General features: G+C 37.3%; 1 protein-coding gene across 3 annotated transcripts in view; it reads right to left on the reverse strand.

Moving 5' to 3' along the window:
• LOC118272403 (cyclin-dependent kinase 14) overlaps positions 1 to 25,109 on the reverse strand; it is a 74,641-nt gene that overhangs the window by 42,362 nt on the left and 7,170 nt on the right. For 2 of the 3 annotated variants that reach the window (XM_050693461.1, XM_050693462.1), the window contains exon 2: positions 7,321 to 7,407. In XM_050693461.1, coding sequence (XP_050549418.1) covers positions 7,321 to 7,407 — 87 coding nt within the window. Of the gene's footprint in view, positions 1 to 7,320; positions 7,408 to 23,027; positions 23,470 to 25,109 lie in introns of those variants that run through there. The other variant, XM_035588904.2, reaches the window with a different exon arrangement.

Raw genomic sequence — 25,109 nt, forward strand, 5'->3', positions numbered from 1 at the left:
ACGAGTAACAGTACGTAAACAATCGGTAAAGCTTGTAAACGTTTCAAAACAGGCAGTTATGTTTTGCTCAAACTCAATAATATCTCTAAGGTAAACGTACGTACATTTAACAAACTGGCCATTCATGATATCGACTAAAATGGCAGCGATCACAAATCTGTAACTTATTTCAAGCCATGCATTTAAAACAAACCACCAGTTCAAGTTTTATTGTCGTAAATAATGGTCGCGATGTCAAAAGCGCGTCGAAATATTTTCATTGTATATCGATAACGTTCAAAACAATGCTCAGTTGTTATCAACTTCACATATCAACACGACACATGTTCTGTGAACCTGGGTACCGTGTAAAAGCGTGCCATAATGCTGTTTGTATAATCATTGTCATGACCTGTCCACCAGATGAGGACGAAATGTCGTATCCAAGCAATAAATATGGAAATAGTTTCAAATTTCTATCATGCATATCAGAAGAATTCAGATTCCAAGGATAAGGAGAAAGAAGTAGGTAAATCGAATCTCAAAACGAAAAAAATATTTGCCTATGTCTCAGTACATAACATAACAGCTAAAGCTAAAGAATTTAAAGTCTATGCTAGATTAGATTTTATTAAAGATCTTCAATTCATCAAAGTTAATTTTCCAGATAATGAAACTAATATCGGTTTTGACATTGAAACATTAGCAACGGATGAGTTAACGTTAATGATACTGCCATCTAATGATGAACATCTTGGAATTCAATATTGGAACATCGTGCTGTGAAGCGCAAAAATTACTTGTGTTATAACATTGAAAGATAAAGCACGAGTTCAAATAGTACAAGTTTGATCAATTTCTAGCATAATTGCAAAGCGCAAATGTGACACTAATATTAAAATAGTTCTCTACTCCATTAAAGTTAAGTAGCTCATCAGCTCCCATAATACAATTCGTCCCATAAACAAAGTATTTGAATAGTTGAACGATTCAATCGACTTCCTGCGTCACGTCACCGTATGCGATCAACCGTGTCACTGTTCTGTTGTTACATGTGACTGATAAGGGGGGGCCGAGGCTACGGTCTTATGTGTGCCTAATCTATGATCATTGATCTATTACACGATTGTATTTTGGGAACTGAATACTGAACAAACACTCAATGAGAATAATATAACAATAACACATGATTGATATGAACACCAAATTGGATATGTATTTATAATTAAAATGCTTCACGTTGGTGTTACTTTAAGGCTAAACTATGACGATATAACTCTATTAAATAAACAAAGATTAATTAGCAATAAAGCATCAGCATTACCAGGAATTTACATTCATTAATTTAATGTTAACGTTTTAGCTAATCCATTAACAAAGTGAAACAGGAACGTTTTAAAGGAAAAACAGTCTTCCGTAAATCATCTTTAGAAAGATAAAATAATTGTTAAAATGTTCTTTTAGCGAGCAACAATACCGTAATGTAAGAAAAATAAGAAAGATATGTAAGACCAAATTGGGACAAAAAACTAAGAATCAAACGAAGCATTAGCAAAGGTCGTGCATTCAAGTTTGGGCAATCTCAACAAAAGACTTTAAAATAAACAATATTTTTTGTACAAAACATCATTGACTCAGCACCCACGACGTTTACCGTTAAGTTTAATAAAACAGAACTAATCGTAGACTAAAAAGAGGCAATGGAGCAATAAAACTTTATTGGACCAAAATGAACTAAAGGACTTGATAAATTCAAACTTGTTATTTAGTATTTTAAGAAAAAAGACGAAGCTGACAAAGGTAAACTTACTAAGACAAAATTGCAGTTTGTAGAATCTGATACGATCACCTGTAAAATATTACTAGCAGTTGAGAAACTGCCAAATGTAGCGGTTTACACTGGAGTGGTAGAACCATTATTATCTTACTGCTAAATGCTTACGACTATTTCCATTTGTTTTTGGAAGCGATCGGTACTTTGCCAAAGTATATGGAGCAAACACGCAAAACCCAAAACACGAAGGTTTGCTTTAGAAAGAAAAGAAAACTGCGCCTCCAAACTGTGTGATAAAATTTATTCAACAATGCTTTGAATCACTTAAAGCGACAGATGTTCGTTTAAGATAATATGAAGATGGTCGACAGGAAATGAATACTTGATGTGTATTGTATTAAAATGATGTAACATAAGATAAAAGATAATAAAAAACCAGAATCAATCCCTACGATACACGGAAATGAAGATAATAAACACTTTAGTAAGATCAAAACATTGTATGATGCAGATAACATCAATACATAGGCAACTAAAACATTTTTAGTGTTTTCACAGCTGTGGCAAATTGGGGCAACAAAAACAGCTGTATTGATTATACGCACATAGATGAGCTTAAATTGCGGTTCTATAGTATCGCAAAAATGATTTTGTTTACATCACCGGGCAGATAACCAACTAACATTAGAAGCATTACAAACATTTTTAATTAAGTAGATAAAATGAAATACTTTAAAAGAATGCGAGAGATTTATAAATATTAAAACATGAAACCCACTTTACAAAGGCATACACTGGTATTCGTTCTCCCTTTTAATGTTTTTTTTTAGATAAAGTCTTCTTGTGATGTTTGAATCTCTTGGGGGTAAATGGCTCTTTGAGGAAAACGACTCCATATTTAGAGAGAGGCGAACGTTAAGATTTGCGGGAGAAACAAAAACAGATTGTGCTCGGAAAAGATTGCCAACTGTTAATCTGCGTTAGCTGAGATAAACTATGATGAATACTTTGTCAAGTTGGAGAGATAAGATATTTGTTGTTTAATTACACGAGTTACTGAGTTATTTTTAACATTACTTGGAAATTCCGTAAATCTACATTCCATTTACTGAAACTAAAGTATCTTCCAATATTGACATAGCGACGGAAACTTTTAACGAGAGCAAAGGAACAGAGTCAGCAGAAAAGACAGCAGAGTAAAATGCTATTTCTCCTGTGGAATACGAAACTGCAACGAAAGGAAAGCAAATAATGCTAATGTCAATAGACACAGAGCAAAGTGCATCAAACTACGCAACGCAGAGGCGAAGACCTAAAAATATCACATCGGAGTTTCATAACAAATTCAGTACATACGAGTTTTATGTAAAAAGGAGTCCGCATGGCTGGCTGCGAGAATGTCTTTACGAAATGTACGAAATATTGGATACTTTCTGGTACGCAAAATGCGTAAACAATGAATCATTTCCATAGTAAAGCTGGTTAAGTCATGAAACAATGATTGTGTATGAGCCATAGGCGCAAATGAATACAACATTCATTACGACTGATATAGACTTAGTTGGCCCTATATGGGTAGTGATAAATGATCACATACACATACTTATTAATAGCTCTAAATACACAATTCTTCCCACTGATGAAAAAAACATAAACATGGATGAATCAACTGTTTCTTATCTCAGTTACTTTAGTAACAATATTCAGTTTCGAAGACAAAAAACAGATGTTTTAGCCATGAACGTAGTTGGATTTTGTGCAAACCTACACATACTTGTAGAATATCGTTTATTTCAATAAAATTAGAATAACCAAACGATGAGAACCAAAGCCATCAGTGAAGACGATCGGTGCAAATAAAACGTTACTTTATGAAAATGGCAGGACCTCATGTTTGTAACTCGTTATCTTGAGCATTACAGGTACTCTAATACACCGTTATGTCTAGTATAATTTTAGTGTTTTTCATGCTGTGTGCTTGGTATAAGTGCTTACGAACGATCGAATCGAATTACTGCACGAAGGCGTGTTTAAGTGGCGTGGGTGATCGAAGATGTTTATTTGCATCGTAGATTGCATGTGAGCATCTAAGAAAATCGCCCACGCTAGGCGAGCTTGCCACGGAGAGTAATATTCGAATGTGGAGAAGTGTACCAAATGATCACTATTGTGTTCGAGCTGATATTTGAATAGAAGCGGTAGATGGAAAATATCGAGGTACAGCTACAGATGCGCTTCATCGACTTCATAAAATGAAACTAATAAACGATGACTTTCATATTGTTTGGCCTTTGTTGTTCACCTATTTTGTGGATACAGTTATTTCCGCACACTTGTTTACTGAGCGTATTATTATTAAAGCTGCTCTCCCAAGTTGTGCCATACGCGGCGTAGTATGTGACGTGTGATTGATTACCTTAATAACCTAAATGAAAACAAAAGATAACAATTTTACTATCGTGGTATGCGAAAACCAGATAACAAGTGTGACGTAGTCACTACGATTATAGAATTTTAAGTACAAAGGCAAGATAAGATAAAAATCTTCATTGTCATAAAGAAAAAATTTGCTAATGCTTGTGAATGATCTATGAAAATTATGGAAAACGCCTTCTCGTTGTAAAAAGAAATATGAGTACAATTCAAAAGGTGAAAATCTTTATACAATACAAGAAGTTGAATCGTTATCTATTACTGTCATAATCTGTTTGTTGTTTATGTTTTCGTTGTGACAAAACATGATTAATAACGTCATGGACAGCGATATAAAGTACGTTATACGAGTAAATTTACGCATAGCGATTGGTTGATCACGAATGAAATTCATGACTGTACATTTTATAACTAGTTCTATGTAATTGCCCGCATTAGTGTCATTATACGTTATTTTTAACGCGAGCCCAAAATATCCCGCTAATTACTGCGTCACTCGCTCATATTTACCTAAGCCGACTGTCACTAGAGCTTATTCATTTAGCGCTTGTTAAAACGATATTTTTAACAGTAACTAAACAAGATAATTTATTGCTCGCCTTCTCAGCAAATTTTAGCTTTTCATGCGAGTTTTTTCATAATAATTTTCCTTATTAATTTCCCTTGAAAATGGAAATTAATATTAGCGTCGTTTCGATCGTTTCTCTTGTGTTTAACAACATGATAAAGTGTGGGTATTATTATTTTAAGTGGCAATATAATGCAGCACCTGCTTTGGTACTTATGTAAGATACGTTATGAGCATCATTATCAACAATAATAAATAGCTTATCTTTAGTATGCACTGAACGACTGCAGTAAACACTTTTTGGTGTCAGTGCAAGCCAGTGCACAGAGTAAAATATTACTAACTTTTCAAACTTAAATCTTTCACGAAAGAATTGAAACCGTCCAACAATTTCCACTGGGTGCTTGAACTTACTCTTGTCTTTTTAGTTGACTACAGCGAAACTTCACAACGTCTTCACATTCACACATACGAATGCACAAAAAAGGGAACATAAAGATGGGTAAAAGGTTTTTGAATGTAAAAAGTTTAAAACTCGTTCGGCAGGAGTGTGATAAAAAGTCGGCAAAATGTTCGGTGATGCGTGAATTTAACCCACTAGGTTGAGAACTCCGAGATAACTAACCGGCAGTGCGTGCGAGATGTAGATGTAACCCTCAGCCGTATCTTATCCGAGTTCTATAAATAGGTAATATCTGTGCTAATCTGTACGCAGTGATGCTCGCTTGTAAATCCACTGAGCCGGCACTGATACGATTTTACGGGGAATACCTAGGGAAACACGTTGCTCTACTGAATACTGTAGGTACGGGAATAGGTAAAAAATAACGTAAAAATAACACGCGTGTGAGTTGAATATGTAGGCAACGTTTCACGAAATAGAAGTGAAATATTCATCATTTTAACGATAAAGTAGAAAAGGCAGACTAGAAGTTTTAAGCTGAATAAAATATTTTTAGCTAAAAATATTTGGTAACTAATCTTACTAATATTATAAATGCCAATGTTTGTGAGTTTGTGTGTATGTTTGTTACTCAATCACGTCAAAACAGCTGAAGGGATAAAGATGAAATTTGGAACAGGGGTTAGATTATGGTCTGGAATAACACATAGGACATTTTTATCCCAACCGCGGTCGAAGCCACTGATAGAAGCTAGTTTCTAAATAAATTAGGTACACTTTTTACCAAAAGCATTGTCTCAAATGACATGAGACTTTTATGTCAATTAATGGCATTATTAGCTGAGTCACCAGCGTCATTTTAATTAAAACCTCGAGTCACGTCCATAATGAATTACGTGAACAAGACGAATCTCCGTGATAATTCAAGGCAGGCCGTCTGCATCCTCTACGGCTTTACTAATTACATTACTTAAAACCAGATTGAAAAGAATTTTAAAGGCATAATATTAATACACACGACTTGTTTTAAGATCCGCTGCTTTAGTTAGCATTTGCGACCAATTCTCCTAGCTGGGAATATCGACATACCGCCGTACTCAGAGTCATTTAATGGTTACTCAACCAAGTCCTTAGCAATTGTTTTCGATACAAAATCGTTACTAAGGAATAGTTTAAGTAATCATTAAATGACTCTGTGTACGGCAGTTAGTCGCTTAAACGCACGACAAGATAGTCGTGATAGCTAGCAGGCAGTTGATCCCGCGATTGCAGTAGCTAAAAGTAGCTCGTTTGCTCGGGACCTTAATTGATTCAATCCGTGTGATGAATGCTTGACATCCTGCAGACGTGTAACGCCGGTAATACGAACCAGTTCCCGCCACTAACACCAATCAATATCAATACAACTCCTGCTTTTTAATTAGCAAGCCGATCCGGTGAATTAATTAGTATAATTAACTGTTCCGTGTATAGCTCTTACCGGGATGGGATAATTGTACTGTGAGATCTAGTCTTAGAAAGCATTAAGAATTCTCACGAGTACTCGGTGACGCGAGTTTTAGTTTCTTGTAAATATCAATATTTAGCATTCACGTACTAATTTCTAATACATTAGCATATTTTCCATATAAATCCGAGGGGCGCCAAACTAATTTGTATCAATGGAAACTTTGGAAGTCGTTACGTTATGTATCATCATGACTCTTCTAACATACCAATTCCAAACAGTTTAATATCTGAAGTTAACAAAAGGAGTTTCGTATAAAAGCCAATTTCATTTAAGCGACATTCCTTCATTGTCGTGTAGACAGACGGATCGATTTCGCAGCACATGCTACACACCCATGGGCCATGGCTTTATTAAATTTATACAGACATTGTTAGCCAAGCATCAAATTAACCGGGCACATACTATCAGAGTTTCTGACAATCGAACATGTGAAAGAAATCTTCACGGTCTGTGAGTCTTTCAATTCCATCTATCACTTTTATGATAGAGGTTCTTGATATGAGGAATGGGCGCCTACTGAAGTTGAATCGCTCCGGATATTGCCAACCGGTTCCGAAATATCCAGCTTTGATATGTAGGGATGTTTTCGTTTGGATGGCTCCATATTAATGTGCTTTAGTGGCGACTAGAAACGTTTGATATTAAGTACTTACATAATCTACCGAAGCTAAGGGAGAGGCGTTTTCTAAGCTTCTGCATTTTGCTCATTGCGCCACCCCTTTTTTCTCTCATTGTCACGCCTGAAACAAAAAGAAAGATAACATTAATAAAGTAAAAGAATAATGTTAATAGGTTAATACCCTAAAAGTACACAATTATAAAAATCATATCTTATCTAATCATCATTTTGGAAATTACTGAAGAAAATTGGAAAAAGAACCCATCCGTGCGTAAAGTGACTTTAAATCCGAGTGCGAAGGTACTCGTTATCCGATAAATAATTAATCATTGTAATAGTACGGCAACTGACCGGGACACGGCTATGGACTAGAATTAATGATAACCGCCCATTACGGTAATTAGATAAACCGTAATAAATGAATAATTCTTCAACTAATAATACACTACTACATTAAGCGTAATCTTGCACAAACGTAAATAATTTCCACATTTGAAACCCAGATCGACGTTGCTATTGTAAATTTAATTAACATAATAATTGCAAATGTTAATTAATAACATGTTACGGTAGTGTGATGGTAACAAGCGTTGCGGATAGCGGTTTATCGCTGGATTTATAAGCCTCAGTCACGGCAGTTGTAAAGCTTAGTTGACATGGCCAGTTAGCTTGCCAATAGTAAGCTGACTGAACAAACATAAGCCAAATGCTTATCACACGGTCGCCCTTACACCAATAACGAGCCAGTTACTGTCTCCCTAACTGTACTGGCTTGGTGTCATGTCCATTGGTCTAAACGAGCATCTGGCATTCAACTTGCATCGCGTGTTCGATGTAATTCCACGTTCCAATTAACAGAAGTTACCTTTCATGGCTTCAAAGATATGATGCTGCAGCACGTAGTATACGGCGAATACGAAGTAAATCATTATTAAGCTAGTTTATTTATTTACTATTTATGTACACACATACAACACAAACGACAACACATCTATACAATTGAGGTTTACTGTATTTTCAAGAGTCCAGTCTTTTAACAAACAAAGTTTAAGTGAATATCGAATATAGAAAATACACTTGGAAAGATTCCAAGGTTTAAGAATAAGACAATTGATCCATTAAGGTAAAGCCAAATACGCAAGAAAGGCTGACAATAAATTATTATTAGCAGTATTTCAGTTCATGTTACTAACTAAGTACATACATCACAATCTTTATGTCTACTGATTAAAACATGTCTGCGTATACGCAAATGCGTCACGATATTTGGTACCCGCCAATCTAAACATAAATAAGTATACAAAAAGTTATACTGAAGACGTTATCTAAATATCACTTCTCAACAAAAGCTCAGTGCAAATAACAGCATAATTTATATCACCGCAATGAATATTTTATCGACTCCAGCGCAGTTTTCACGTCATAATCGAATTGACGCAACAGCCCACCTTGAAAACATATTGAATGCACTAACCTGTGATAAAATGATACCAGACGTACAAATAAATCATTTTTAGTACAAGGCGAAGTATAAATCAATCGTGTCAGTACAATAGGTACATTAAGTGAATGAGACACTCCATTTACCTAATTAATTAAGAATGTTCAGAGGCATATCTCATAAATCATTTGGGAGCAAGGACCGCCTAATGAAATCACTTGGTTGTAGTCTGTTGTACAATAGGGCCTTATTGATTTTTATGTTCGACAGCTTTTGGATTTTTCTCCAGTTATGGAGGGCAAAATAAGCGTTTTACCACCTATTATAAAGACTAAATTTCTTTGTTAACCTCTAAATGCACTTTTCTTTCTCCCATAGCAACTGGCATAAACTTTGACAACGAATTTGAAAACACGAGCAGCAGCGACTTGAGCAAACAAAACAGCAAGTGTTGCGCGTTCAATGCTCCATATAGCGTTGTTATCGTACACTCGACGTCAGTTACTACGGAATTACACGATTGGTATTGTTAACCGAACTTTTCGCACTTTGACGTAGCCGGGGACATTTTCTTTGTAATCATAGGACGCATGCTCTCATTGATAGTGTGCCAAGAATGCCGGGCGCCGCATCGTCGACGCCACGCTGCCGCCACGTCTCGTCTTTTACAACATTGTCAACAAAAAGTTTAGGTAAGTATTTATCTAGTCTTTTTATAGCAAACTGATGGACTCGAGTGACTTTAGTGTAACGCAATACGTTCTATTCGATTCAATACCTACATCTACCGAACATCGTACACGTGTACCTAATAAATATTTTATTCTCTAAGCTTACCTTGGTAAACCTCTAAAATATTTTTCCCACGAAAAAACGTAATCTATAAAACTCAACCGTAAACGTTTACTCTCAAGAATTCTGTCTGGTTTCCTTCAGCGTGTTGGCTCAGGGCCCAGCAAATACAGACCGCAGTCCGCAGTCATTGAGCTCTATGAGAGACGAAGCGAGCAGGTCTTACTGCAATGACCTAGAAAGCAAATAACTGCTTTACGAACACCTACTCACATCTCACGTCTCACTCAATAATACAGATTTCATGAAGTTGGCAAATGGGAAATTTTATAGTTCCACTTGGATTTCCAATTTATTGGACATGCTCCTTGCTATCTTTACAGTGAAAACGGATTTAATAGTGCTTATAAATCACAGCGATATTACTTCTCTAGAGACAACGTACGTCCGTTAGATTACATGTAGCTCGAGAGTGCTGGAAACGAATTTATTATGGCACAATGTTTGCACATGTGGGACATAATAAGTTTTACCTGTCGGACTAAACATGGCAAACATTGTCGGGTTGGTTGTGCTACGAGATTATTATGGCGTGTTGATTTATGATCGTGTTATCGAACGATAAGGTTCAGTATTGTATGACGAATGGGGTTAAATCCGTCCGGCGTCAGTCAACAGCCCTTGGCGCTCCGCTTCAGGCTGCACAAACATGACCACCATGGACAAACAGCCACGATGTCAACGCTATCTAATCTGGCTGGGAAGCGTCAGGAACAATATGTACGGCGTACGTTGCGCAAACATTAACAGTATACAGCGTTACATCACGTAGACATACTTGATGGACACGTGCAAATGTACAATTTATCGATAATTATTAATTACTATAAGAAAAGACAGGTAATATACACAAAGGTTCACGGGATTTAGGCATTTTTATTCTAGCAAATAATACCTGAAACAAGAATACTAATTATTGATAAACCGATAAAGCACGATAATGGCAGTACGATAAAACTCATTATTCATGCGTTCCGAGTGCATTTAACGATAATCGGCGCTCATCGTATTTAACTAAACAGTACAATTTACCTGCCAATTGCAGACAATTATCCATTATGAACGATGTTAAGGCTAACATAAAAGTCATTTATGGACAGATTAACGGTTCATAAATCAACCACAGTGTAAGTACCCTCCCATTTTACCGTAACATCCTGGGAGGGATTGAGCCGGGATACGATACCCGCCACTCTAGCAACTGGCAGCTGTACAGCACACGCGTCGAAATACGACATAATTGAATTCTCACCCATCCATTGATGGTCCTGTTACCACCGTCTGAGGAGCACTAAAACTATTTACGTCAATGAAACTGCACGAGCGAAATTCTAAGAAGGGTTGTGTCGAACGTGAGGAAGTATATGATGGTAAGTTGTGTTTACATAGGACAGTCGTAAAGTTTGTTCCGGGCAATAAAATTTGTTTCCAAGAAAGGGGGATGTTTCATGACGTATGACAATTATGTCAAATGCATGACAGATGGCAGAGGTACGAGAATTTTTTTGCATACATTTTTAAATATTCATACGTTCCTGAAAAAAAGAGTTATGAAAACAAAAGATATTACGTATTCATCCTGAACGTAAGTGTTACGAGAAATCAGTAAATAGACGAAATGAACTAATAACATTTCCGCATGCCGGGACTGTCCAATGAACTCATTCCCGTCGCCCACGCCCTGTCGTCCACGCCCGTATTACTATGCGACAAATATCAGTATAGCCCTACAGATAAACATTATTTCCCTGAATACCGGGTGATTTATATGAGCCATAGTGTTAGTATCACAACACACGAATACCGCGAAAAAAACATAATGTCATACATGAATAGCTGTACTGATTAAAATAATGATAATAATTTCGCTGAAATCGCAGACCTGCTTACGTGAATTTTATCACGTCTTACGCAAAAAATAGATGACATCAGCAAAGCTATACATTTTGATTTTGGTGTTGTATTAAGTCTATAAACAAACACCTTCAATAATCATAGTTTTGATATGAAACCAAGGATTTGTGAAGGCGATACGAAACAAGAAAATTGTGAAGAGAATTAAAGACAAACGCGTGGGCCCACGCCTACGTGCAGACCGTGAAATAAACACGATGTTGTTACAAGAATTACAACACAAAATAAAACTGAACATAGAAAATATCGTAACGTTGACAAATAAACATCGGATATCCGATAAACAGGACACATTGATTCATATTCAATATAACTGATAACAACGAATGTTTATGTAGGCTCATATCAGTGATGCCGGTCACTATCAGTACCTTGTGTAACGTTTGAGTAATTCTAGCCTTTTACCTCTAACACTAAAGCATTCTCGTTTAATAAAGAAGCTAAAGCTAGTTTAATATCTTGAATTCCAATATTATGCTCAACTAATGACAAATTGCTGTGCCATCGTCTGCAATTTCCGTAGTGACCTATTTTCCTCCAACTTCCATCGAGTTCAGGAAGATTAACCAGCTGTTACCTTTTGCCTTTACTCACTTTGTAGAGATTAAAATGATAAGTACCGATGCCGTTTTATGTTAGCGGAACGATAAAGTTTTATACTCTTAGAATGATTAAATGATTCGATGAGTAATAGGTATTACAATCGATTTACAAATAGTGGCAAGACATAACTTAGGTGAACGACATTTTAAACAGAGAGAGGTACAGTATGTAGCAATACCTAGAGCTTGGCTAAGCAAGCTGAAGCCAGCGAGTGTGACAAAACGCGGCGGGTTATCGTGGTCGACGTGCGAAAGTCGTTCGTCGACCTTGCCGTGAGCGTCGCGGACCGCGGTGCGCCCGCGCAGGCCGCGTGCCATTCCGCCTACTGCACACGGCTGTAAACCTAACATAAACTTACCAAACCGCCTGCGCATACTGTCTTAAGTGACCGAGAAGAAAAACTAATAACATCGAACAAGTGTTTTACATCAATGATGATTGAACTGTATAAACGAAAGCTAAAAATAGGAGGCAAAGTAATCCATTATATCGAAGAATTTCCTGCATTACGAAGACGTACATTCCCGTCCGTCGTAATATCGAAATGTTTAATGACGTTGCGACACGGACAAGTGAACTCGATCAATCAGCTACACTGAAACGCTATTCTCACATAATGAGTATTTCTCTTTACAGTAATTATTGAATCAACCGTGACGGCAGTCAATAGGGATACATTCGTAGAAAAAAGATATTAATTGGTGAAATGTGCAGGCCTTGAATTAGAGAAGGTATGTTTAAAAAAGTTATTTTAATCTCAGCGATAAATTATCATAAGAACAGCTTTCGCTCTTGGATTTGCCCACGAGAATTGGAATTCGGCGGAATATAAAAATAAACTTTTATGGCTGTAAAGGAGCTTTATAAAAATAAATGTGTCCTATCGTTTCGATGAAATACTATCGATTTTATCTTTGCATCTGAAATGGTAGTAAAACGAAAGAGTTCTTTTATGACATCTTTATTCAAGATGAATAGTAAGATATTGTGACAGAGCTAGCAGCAGTAATGATACTGAAAGAGAATTTGAACCGAAGCCAAGAACGAGATGTCAGTAACAACCACATAGGAATACAAAACCTAATACTAAAAGTATACTAAATGTAGCTCAAAGCTGATTTTGCTGGAAATGTAAATGCGTATTTATATTCTAAAATACAGCATCTTTTACTCAAGATTAGTTGGGGAAAAGCAAAGCATAAAATGTAACTTAATAACCTGAATTTTGGCCCTAAACGTCTATTACTTCCATAAACCTCTTTAACAGCTTCCTAAGGAAATATCGGACGTGACTTTATTATTCCAATCTAATGAAGATGTTGTTTTGCTGCTTTAACAAAACCTGGCGCCACAAAGGACCAAGTTAGAATAAACATCAAAAGATCATTTACTACACTAGCGCCATTAGTGACGCAAAATTAAAAAAACTTCATTCACATACTAATTGTTTGTACAAAGTTCTTCAGGTGGGAATACCGTAGTAATTCAAATTAGCTGATAACATTATGCACACTAACTAAAATGAATATTCCAAGAGGTAAATTAACAACACTAATGGTGAATCGGGTTTCCTGAAATTCATTGACAAAAGACATTAGTAATTCATTGTTTCGCTGTAAAATTGTCTGTGAATACAATAAAAAGACAAATAGTGTACGGACTAACAAATGTTAACTGTTAAGTATTGTCAAAGAGTTATTATGAACTGTAGGTACTCTGGTAGTAGTAATTAATTACTACTGAGACTGATATTTTTGGAACATTTGTGCAAAAATGATTGACACATGAGGCGCCATTGTTCAGTCGGGCACCGTTTGTGTAGCAGACACTGAAAATGCATTTAGAAAATTATCCACACGTTATTAGTGGCCCAATAACTCACACATTGGTCAAACACCAAGGTTGCTGACCGAATCATTTCAAAGAAAAATAAGTATGTTAGAGGAACGAAGTAATGATAAACAAACCAACCAAAACACGATGATATTTCATATTAGTTTGTTGCGTGGGTCAAATCTAGGTCTTCAAGACACACTCATTTTAAACTGATGATTCACACAGTAGGCATTCCAAATAACGTAATATTGACGGGACTGACTCATGACTCAAAGTCAGGCAGTGATGATGATTCCCTTCAATCATTGAAGTGTTTATAATTTTTAAATTAGTCATTGGTAGGTACAGGTTGTTCTAAGAATTTGTATTAGCATTTTAATAGAATTGTGAAAATGTTGTATTAAAAGATATTTTAATGGAAGATATTTTAATAATATAATTATGTAAAAAATTGCCAAGGTTTTCACAAAGTTAGGTGTACTTCAGTATTAAAATGACAAACACAAGAACTGTAAATTAAAAACGGTTTACGGCAAGACCTTGCAAACTATTTATTTCTGTCATAATAAAAATAATTGTGAGAAACTATTAAGTATTCATATTTATGATTTCGTAGTAACCTCGGAGACATTAAGATAGCATTGTTTTAGTACTGACGAATGCAATCAAATATTATATTAAGAGTTAGTAAAACAATGAAAAATAAGGTGTCGTTAACAAACATGGAATTATTCATCAAGGTCTGAAAGTGAAAACCCGACGACTTTACAGAGATTTAATTTTATATTTACTCATTTTTATCTCTTACGGGATTTTAATGTTATTAAATACGTCATCTTTGTTTGAATGAATTTGTTTATAAGCTGAATGTACGCTGTCGTCTGCTAACAATAGAAAAAGGATGCTTTTCCACCAGTGATGTGATATGTAGCTATTACGAAGATATAAGCTTTAAAACTATGTAGGTCACCGTTTCCACTGATACTAAGCTATGTAGCTGTGCGAGGAAGATATAGTCAGCATCGAGTATGGAATGTATCGCATCTGATTGAATGATTTTGACTTTGAAGCCATCGTTCCATATGAAAACATAGCTAAGCTTAGCTGATGTGTACCAATGAATATGCTTGGTGGAGGCCAAACGTATCCACAGCAACGTAGCATAGCACGTCTCTGGTGGAAAAGTACCCTAACACTAGAAAAAGGAAGAGCTAATAAAAACAACATAGAAACAATTGTCATTCATAATTCTGTATAGCGTTCCATTAGGGGCAAGGTGACAACCGTACAATGGCAGGGCGATAAAATAAAACGACCTATTCTTGTGGAGACCATAACTATACTAGAAGATGAAGACGATGAAGAAAAAACCGCGATTCAACTTAGTATGAAATCAGACTTCAACGTAAAATACGTCCAAAGAATATTAATTTGGTTCGTTTTAATTCTCGATCATTGCAGGTGTTTCGGGCCCCAACCTTTCATTAAATTTAAATCGGCTAGCGTACCACAATAGCTACCTGATAAGAATTATTTAAAGAAACGCTAGAATTTAAAAGAGTTTCTGTACGAACGGTGAACGACCGTTCGATTGATTTTTACTAACATAGAATTCATACATTTTATCAACACTTGTAATAAAAATAGTGATAACGAAACGATAACACTGACACACAAACATGAATAATGAGTAAGTAGGATATTACGAATTGCTATTTAACATCCGCCTTCGAAATTCAGGTCAAAACGTATTTGATATCGTACATAATAAGTTGCGCAAAATTGAAGACTAATGTTTTCATAAGCCAAGTTGAGTGAGATCTAGACGCTAGTATTTATCTTACAGAGGAGCCCATTGAGACATGAGTGCACAAGCCACGACCTCGAACCTGTGACCCTGCACACAATGCGAACAATTGTAATGTAAATGCGGATTGAACCCGTTGTGCCACTCGTACTCTGGTACCGATTGTTGTCGAAGTTCGCATAGAATGAGCTCGTAACTCATTTCACGTGGAAAACGACGGCAAGCCTCGTGAATCGCAATACACACGTATCACACTCATTATGCGTCTCTGTTATAACGGAAACTACTACACAACCTACCAATGTCAATGGTAAACCGGGTAAACGTAACACAGGTTTGCAGACTCTACTAAAAGAAATAGTCTTATAACCATGTTTCTTTAGAGGTCATAATCTGACGTCAACAGCGAAAGTCTTCGTCAACAATGGTGAACTCTTTTACTTAGCACAGGCAAACAATAAATTCGCACATAGTATTGCTACCGTAGTAGACAAAATACAAATTAACACATCGGCGTTCTCGTTTAACGTCTCAAACATCTTCCACTTTCATATTTCCCACCAGTTTGCCAATAGCCTCGATCTCATGCATCAAATACATTATGTTTTTCATTGATTCCCAGATCAACGTGGAAAGTCACAGTGAAATCGAAAAGTAACTCTTCTCATCTTGAATAATAAAAAGCAAGACTAACATGCCTGCATAACAATAATGTTTGCAATTCCATAAAAACTAGCTTTTAACATCCAGCTGTATAATTAAACAGTGTGAAATAGCATTACGGCCTTACAAAAAACGATGAAACAGCAAAGAAAAACTCAATTTAACTCTAAAGGCATTCGACACGAAATTGCAATATTCTCTGATGATATTCCTTAGACTCAAGAAAACGTAAAAAAGGCAATACATCAGAATAAACGAGCACTCTTACGAAAACCAAGAAAGCGAAACATCGTACATTAACTGTTAGTCAAGAGCAAGACCATTAATTATCACGCGAGCCATATTTATATGATAGGTGGCGCTCACTAACTGTTACTAAGGCTAATTTTCTATTAAAACATCACACAGATTTACAACCACGATAAGATAAGGCAAACTCTCGTCTATTATGTTACGTTATCTTAAATATGATGACACGTTAAAAGTAATTTGCTTAACCTAAAAAGATCGTGAAGCTATGTCAGAAAAAGAACTCCGTCACATATGAAAGATACATAACTATGAATACGAAACATTCAATAGCGTATGAATAATAAGACTAAATAGGCACTTACTACTCAATAGCAAATATACAATTTCTGAATACAATGAGGTCTATGAAGTACGTAGGTACAGCATTATTAACAAATCACGATGTAGAAACATAGCGTTGATTTACAGCACAATCTATGGCTTGTCTCCGTCCGTGGCTATCTCAAATGCAACGTGCATTCGAACAAGCCGATTTCGTGACTGGAGCTGATATAAAGTATATTAATGCAAGTGGTACAATAGTTTCCATATCATTGTCGGTTGCCGGCGGGCCCGTCGAGGCGTGGCCAAGTCGACGCCGCTGCGTGCCCACCCGACCGTTCTGAGCTCTCCCCATGGATTTTGGAGTTATGAGATTATTGCGTTTAGAAATCAGACGAGGATTATTACTCGTTTGTAATTGACTCTTCAACGTTAGCGTGATTTCGATTTATTTGTCAGTTCCGTCGACCTTCTTCGTGTAATTCAATATGATTAAACAAAAGAAATCTAACGTTATTCCGCTAATGTAACGAATAATTGCGTTTTTTGCGCATGATGGACGAAAGTCACGTAATGGAGCATGACCATTAACACAAAAACAGGACACGTTAAAATCCCTCGTAATACTGCCTTGAACTCTGCTAAAGAAATAAAAAAGTTGCAGACATCTAAAAACCCTACTTTACATACAGTGCGTAAAATCGAAGTTATGGGAATCCAAAATGGTTGGGTCTGTTTCCGTACGCAATAATATTACCCTTTTTTTTTTTTTTTTGAGGGGGAAAATCATCCAATGACTTCTCCAGCCTTGGTCAGACTCTTACTGACTAAAAACCACCCCGTTCCTTCTCCTGCTTTTCGACCCGAAGCCCCGGTAAACCCGCTAGGTAGTCCGCAGCTCCGGATCAGAATAATATTACCCTACATTTGATTGTTAGAACATTTCAAAAGCGGACATTTGTTTTGCCGTTACATGTGTAACGTTAAGAAGTTGTTTACATGTCCAAAACATTAGTAGAATTCCCTTCTCACACGTTAAGAATGATACAGCATTGTTGTAGTAACATAATTGTAAAACTAACTGCACATTGGACGAGCCACGAACGATGTTGAGTTTTTCTGTCTTGAAAATTGCCTATAATTGCTTCTAACAACTTCCTAGACTACGTTAACGCGTGTCATGGACAAACAAACCATGCAAAGCTATGTACGTAGATCAAACGCCTGAGTGACCACGCAGATAAGTTCCGAATGAGACGACCTTTCAAGGTCTAATGTAACGGTCACTTTTAAATTTAACGCTTAAATATTCTTAGAGCATAGTTGCCAATTTATGCGTAATGTAAGTAACAATATTCTATGACACCCAACCTCAAAACAAAGGTATTTCATTGAAGACAAAGATCGTTAGTATTCGGAGAGGCAGTTCCAATTGAATGCGCTTTTTGTATGATATCGACGTCCTCTATGGCCAGTTTATAGGATTATTATTCTGTGTATGGTTTGTGTAATTTCCGTGTGTTGTATTCCAACTTTTCTTGGTGTTTTGATCCAAATGAAATGTCAAAAAAGAACTTTTAATATTGCAGTGTGTCATTTGCTCCTCAAGCTTTGAATTCCAAAGAAACCCGACGTGAGCTATCGAAAACCATCTTGATCGTAAGTAAAGTGATATTATGTTGAAACAGGTAAAAACTAGTAAAGCTTACGACAACACATGTGTGTCGAATGCAACTGTGCAACTTCTTATTAACGGTCGGCATGGCGGTGACAAAAACTAGTCGTGGCGGGAACTCGACGCAAGGTAGCGGCCATTGGGAACGGCATGCGAGAATCTTTAGAAATAGTGGTGATTACAGTCGCCTCACACTGCCGTAACTACTGTGTAATAGAAAACTTACCGTTTTGCGATATTAGTCGGAAGCGCATTGCGGTAACATTAAACTTCATTTGTTGTGAATTTCTGTTGTTCAAATACAGGGGTCCTTTATTTCCTACTCAACATTCTTCTTATTAAAAAAATACACTAAGTGTACATTTCGTTGCTATTTTGAGACCATTATTTTACTGAACATTAGCAGCAATTACTTTCATATTGGGTTTTTTTTTAATGGGACAAGCCCGCCACAACCTCCCATACCGCTGCAACTCCTGTAAGCCAGGATCTACAGTAGATACAAACATGAAAACACCGGAACACTGAAGTCCGGCGCGTCCCAGGGAAATGAATGACTGTCTTGGATCCCGCAACGAAACAAATCAGAAGATGTTATTAGAGGAGAAGAAAAGAAAACGATAGTTTCCACTTCCCTCGGTGAATTTAATGCAGGAGACAGGATGACTTAAGCCTTAAGGCACAAAAGAGACTGCACAACTGGGAGAAGCCCAGTCGCCAAGCACCACGGAAATTTTACTTAAAACTAAAATATTAAATGCTAATACTAAATGGGTCCTATGCGTGAGCTGTTATACTTGCTTCCAATAATAGGTATGGCAAAAACGCCTAAACGCACGGAAATTTGCTCGAGACTCCACAAGGTCCGTGTAATAAACTACACCTGATGAAACAATTAAATTATCCAACATAGTGTCACGCTCAGATTGCCAGAGACCACACTCCCAGAGTATGTGATGGGCGGATTGCTCATGTTGCAACTCCGCTGTCGAACATTGGCACCATGGTGAATCAACGAGTTTAAATGAGAACAATTTGCTTTTAAAGTTGCCATGGCCAGTAAGAAATTGGGCAACACAGTGATCCACCTCCAACCATGTCCTCTCCAGACGCTCATGCACGGATGGAAAGAATTGATAGAGGTGGCGGCCCTTGGTAGAAGATTCCCATCTACACTGCCACTCAGTCAGAAGTTCATCCCAGACGTCCGTTAAAGGCTTGAGCAATCTATCAATTTTGCTTCGATCACGTTGTGCTAGAAAGTTTGCGGAAAAGTTAGGTCTCGCATTATAGTACATGGCAGCACGTCGCTGCACCTCAAGATCGACTGGAAGTAGTCCCGCGAGCACAGGTAGGGCCTCTGTGCTAACCGTCCTATAAGCCTTACACAGAAAGATCAAGGCTAGACGCTGACCTTGGAGAAGCTTTCGCCGTACCGCGCCTATTGTGGCCCTATCAGCCCACACTGGTGCCCCGTAGCACACGCATCCCAGGTAGGTTGCTCCGTAGATGGTTCTGAGCGTAAGAAAAGAGAGACCCCAGGTAGCCTTCGAAATTCGCGTGAGCGCATAGAAATTGTTTTTGGCTTTCTCACTAATAGTCTTAATATGTTCAATAAAAGAAAAGTTTTTTTCTAGGACTAGACCGAGATAGCAAACCGACTCCTTACGTTTGACGGGAACGTTATTGAATTTAATAGACGGCCATGATTTCAAATTTCCTTTAAGCAATAATTGATAGGTTTTATGGGGTGCAAAAGTTAATCGATTACGTTCGCCCCATCGCGAGATCCTACTGAGGCAGTCCTTAGCTAAATTCTCTAGTCCGGCTCGAGTATTTGATCGTATTAACAAAAGGCCATCATCCGCATATCCAGTCAACGTACAACCAGAAGGAAGGGGGGTCGCGAGCAAGTCATCAAACCCTAAATTCCACAGATACGGGCCAATAACCGAGCCCTGAGGACATCCCATTGACAACGACTTCGACCGAGAAAAATTACCAAGTTTCAGTTTTACAGAACCATGAAGAAAATAAGTGTATAATAGTTTGTATATGTTACTAAAGCAACCACGACCCTTCAGTTTAAGGAGTAGCATTGGCCACCACGCGTTATCAAAGGCACCGGAAATGTCTAGAAAAATGCCTACTACATATTTGTGCTCAGACGAAGTCACTATGGTTCGGACAGAGAGAGCTGCGTCTACAGTAGATTTACCCACAGTAAAACCAAATTGATTATTGTGAAATTTCGGTCCACCGGGCAGCAAACGAGGAACGATAAGCCGCTCAAGAAGTTTTCCTAATGATGGTAAAAGCGTAATAGGCCGGTATGACTTAGGGTCATCGGGTGGTTTATTTCCATTCTTAGGTATTATGCGAATGAATCCACGTCGCCATATACGAGGAAAGACGCCCTCCGCTATACAACGATTAAAGACAGACAGGATCGCGTCAGCCGCAGATTTGCACGCTTCTATTATCATTTTATTTGAAATTTTATCCTCACCAGACGATTTATTCATAGGCAACGTTTTAATAACAGTTACGAGCTCATTGATGGAAGGTAGATCAGACACCGGTGAATTGGGTGGTATAGCCGCCCACGACCTAATCTGTTGATGATAATCGCTATCTGTCTCGGATACATCGTCAGGGATGAGTTCATCGAGTAGAACTTCCGTTGTCTCCTCAATACCAGTGGTGTGAACATTGTTGACTTTTATGTTCTGTACGAACGCCAGATCGACGGATCTATTGGCTTTGAACTCATGGTACAGAGGCGACCACGGACCCTCGCTTTCCAGCCTCTGCACTACTCCCCGCAACAGGTTACCCTTAGCTTTCTCCACTGAAGCCCTATAACGTGACCTGGCAACTCTAAACGCAATCAATGCTTCATCAAATGCAAAACCAGTAACTTTACGTTTTTTTAGTCTATTTAATTGTTTGCGCGCTTTACGAAAACATTTACGTTGTTCGACTAGATAATTATTCCACCAGTCACATCTGCGCGTACTGGTCAAGGATCCCCGACCAAACGCAATGTCGGCACAGTAAGTTCATATTGGGTTTCAAAAGCACCTGAATATGTTACAGGCATAAGGAATTAAACATTTCCATCTTCCCGGTCGTCGACCCGAAGCGCCGGACGATCGCACCTGCGCCTGCGCTGCCTGCCGAATTGCCGGATAAGGCGGATGCCACCAAGGCCGCGAGCTTTTTAGCCTCTGACTCACGGCAACTCCTCGCGTACGAGTTTTACCATTTCCGCATAACATCAGTAAGTTATGACTGTCTATGGGAGATGTCTTATACGGCAAGATCGATATCAGTGCGAATTTTAAATTAATTGTGTGTACATAAATGTAAATTAATTAGCATTACTTGTTGGCCTCTAAGAAAGAAAAGGAGGTGTTCTTTCGAAACGGAGCGCTAGTCCATTCTTCACGAATCGCTTCCTATTCTTAGTTAGTTAAGCCTTTTTGTTGCAATAAAGAGAATACACACCGGTGGAAAAGAAAAACAATTTAAATGTGCCGGTTTTGGGTCCTCTTTTAACAGATAACACCGTAATGAATGAGAGTTATTTGCAAAAAAGAAAGTATACTTTCACGAACATTGAAACGAGCAAATTCATCGTAGGTATAGAAAATACCAATACCGAAGTTATTAATTCCATTCCTAACTAAACAAAACAAGCGGTTATGGATGAGAAACCACTTAAAACTAAAATTGCCCAACAAGGATTGTCTTCCAATCTAGATCTGAGAGAGCTGTAAAATTTGGCCTTCACGGAACGACTATTTATTATTCTCTTTGTGAGTTATTGTTGAAATATCAGATAAAAACAGAGTTTCTACCACAATAATAAAGTCTGCAATCCTATTCTGATTCCAGCGAATTTAGCACGACAAATCATAGGTTAATAATAGTAACTATATCCATATTGTATTTACATAACATGAGCAATAGTTAAGTACGGTACATTACGTAAATAAAACAATAAACATGTACACGATAGCGTTCAGTATGTAAGGTAAGTACAGTTTGACACGTAATACTTGTAATAAGATAAATACACGTTGGGTATTTGAAACACCATAAGTGCAGTAAATAAAGGGGGAACTAAGTATAGCTACCTGCATGAGATTGTTTTACAATTCTCGTAGTAGCGCAGACTGCAGACCAGTTTTTAAACAAAAGAACTACAATGAATGTTATGAATTATAACAATCAGTCTGCCTCATCACACTGATGTCGTGTCAATACATAACGATTAGATACAGTCAATTGTTGAGATATTATAATAACGAGCAATAATAATAATTATATCCTATTTTTGTGTTGTGTAAGTAAGAACGAAGAAGTATTTACCTTCGGAAATCGTGGGCAGCACGTTGACAAAGTTAACAATTCCGACTCCTGTTAGTTGACTCATTCACCAAAACTAAGATAAAACGAACACTTGAAAGTAACGACTGCCTACCAGTGGCGATTGTTGAAAACAAACAAAAAAAGAAACTAAAATATTAACACTTGACACCTTATCACGTACCCCACATAGATAAATGTGGTGAATTAAGTTTTGGCACTTCAGATTTTTGCAATCATGTCAGCTTCGGACCACAATAGAAAAGTATAGTAAAATTAGAAATTACTACAGTGGCTGACCACTGCGCACACTTTTTCCATAATAAGCGAGAGAAATGGTAAACTATCACATGAGAGCGGCCTAGATTTTTTTATTGGAGACGCGGAGTATGCGCGTACGCCGTGCTGTCGCTGCGAAGCGCCGGGGCTTACTGGCCGGCCAGACAGACAAGTCAAGCCAACGCCCGTTCACCAGTTCACCTACTCTTATCTTTCGATGACTGTGTATGCGGTGGTACTTGCTTGCTTATTCCTCGCTGCGCTTACTTGACTGGTTGTGCTTGTTTATACTGCATCGAATGTAGTTTTTATGTTGCAGCGCGTGAATTGCACTGCGTCCAATTTTATGCGAGAAAGGCAAAGTAGGTGTTCTCACAATGGTTTACGTCCTTTTCCTTTATAGCCTTTTATTAATCTCGTTTGTCGACGATAAAATAAAGGAATTTGCACGAAGAGGAAGATAAATAGCTTGATTAAAGTATCGATTCTGGAATTCTTTTAAACGTTACTTTATTGTCACTCTGAATTTAAGGAGAAAGCTTCGGTAAATTTCCCAATAATCGTTTATTTCCTTTGCACTCGTTGTATTGTTATTTTTCCTTTTCCTTTACCGTTGACGTTGGGAAGTCTACTCAGAGGGCAGAGGTATTTACAGGTTTCCCACTTAAGTATAGCCAAGCATTTACGTAAAAAATATGATTCAAACCAAGGAGGACATGGAAGAATTAGTAACATCAACCCTACCCTGTAGTTCCTGGACTCCAGAAGAGTGACTTAGGTAAAATTATCGGGAAAGATACTTATAACGTGTTCCCACGTCTAAGAGCATCAGAAATTCTAAGAAAATATTATCAGTCAACAAATAAAATTGTAATCGTTGGTAAACCTAGATAACATCATTATCATTGAGTCACAAAGAGCAGGAATCAATGTGATGATTAAAACCTAGTAAGTAATTAATGTAAGACCAATATGGTCAGATTACGTCGACTACGCTCGGATTCATTATCTTAATTACAAATCAGGCTGCTAGGTCACAATGGAGACAAAGACTAGTATTTACAAATGCTAATAACAAACAATAAGGAAAACATTAGGCTATAGGAACACAAAGTGAAATAGCTCGATATACAACATAATTGCATCTAGCATATTTTATTGCTATCATTATGATGAGCCTAACGTATAGGGAAGTGAAAGTCAGCTACGTTTGTCTTCGACGATAGTTTTCTTTCTAAAATGGCTGAGTTATTATATGTTGAAGTTAATTGAATTTTAAAACTCATTCACTAACTCTTTAACTCCTTTGTGACAGGTAGAGTTTTCTACTTGGTCAATAATATCGTCTCTACTACATCCTTATCACCAATTCCATAAAGTTATTTTTAAAACCTGTAATTTGGGATTGAAATTAAACCTATAGAAAGTTTGTCCTACAGATGGTACCACCTAGAAAAACGTATTTGGTGAATACGCACACCTGCCTTGACCTGTCTTTCACGGTTATATCAAAGAATGGGAAGGCGAATAAAAAATGCATTGGTCCGGAAACACAGATGCAAGTCACGCTATTGTTCAGCTGTGCAGATGAGAGGTGGAGGCTAACCGTCTGATCTTATACATGAAGGATGAAAGGATTCAAACAATATATCCAATGTTGTTGAAATTAAAATATTGAATATTATACTTGAAGCACGAACACGTACAAGCTGAACTGCAGAAATGTATGTTCTCAGTCTCTTTATATGTCATACGGGGTCCAAAACATGATAAGATCATTGTGAGAATATTGATAAATAAAATCCT

This window comes from Spodoptera frugiperda, chromosome 4, assembly GCF_023101765.2.
Source record: "Spodoptera frugiperda isolate SF20-4 chromosome 4, AGI-APGP_CSIRO_Sfru_2.0, whole genome shotgun sequence".
Classification (NCBI taxonomy): domain Eukaryota; kingdom Metazoa; phylum Arthropoda; class Insecta; order Lepidoptera; family Noctuidae; genus Spodoptera; species Spodoptera frugiperda.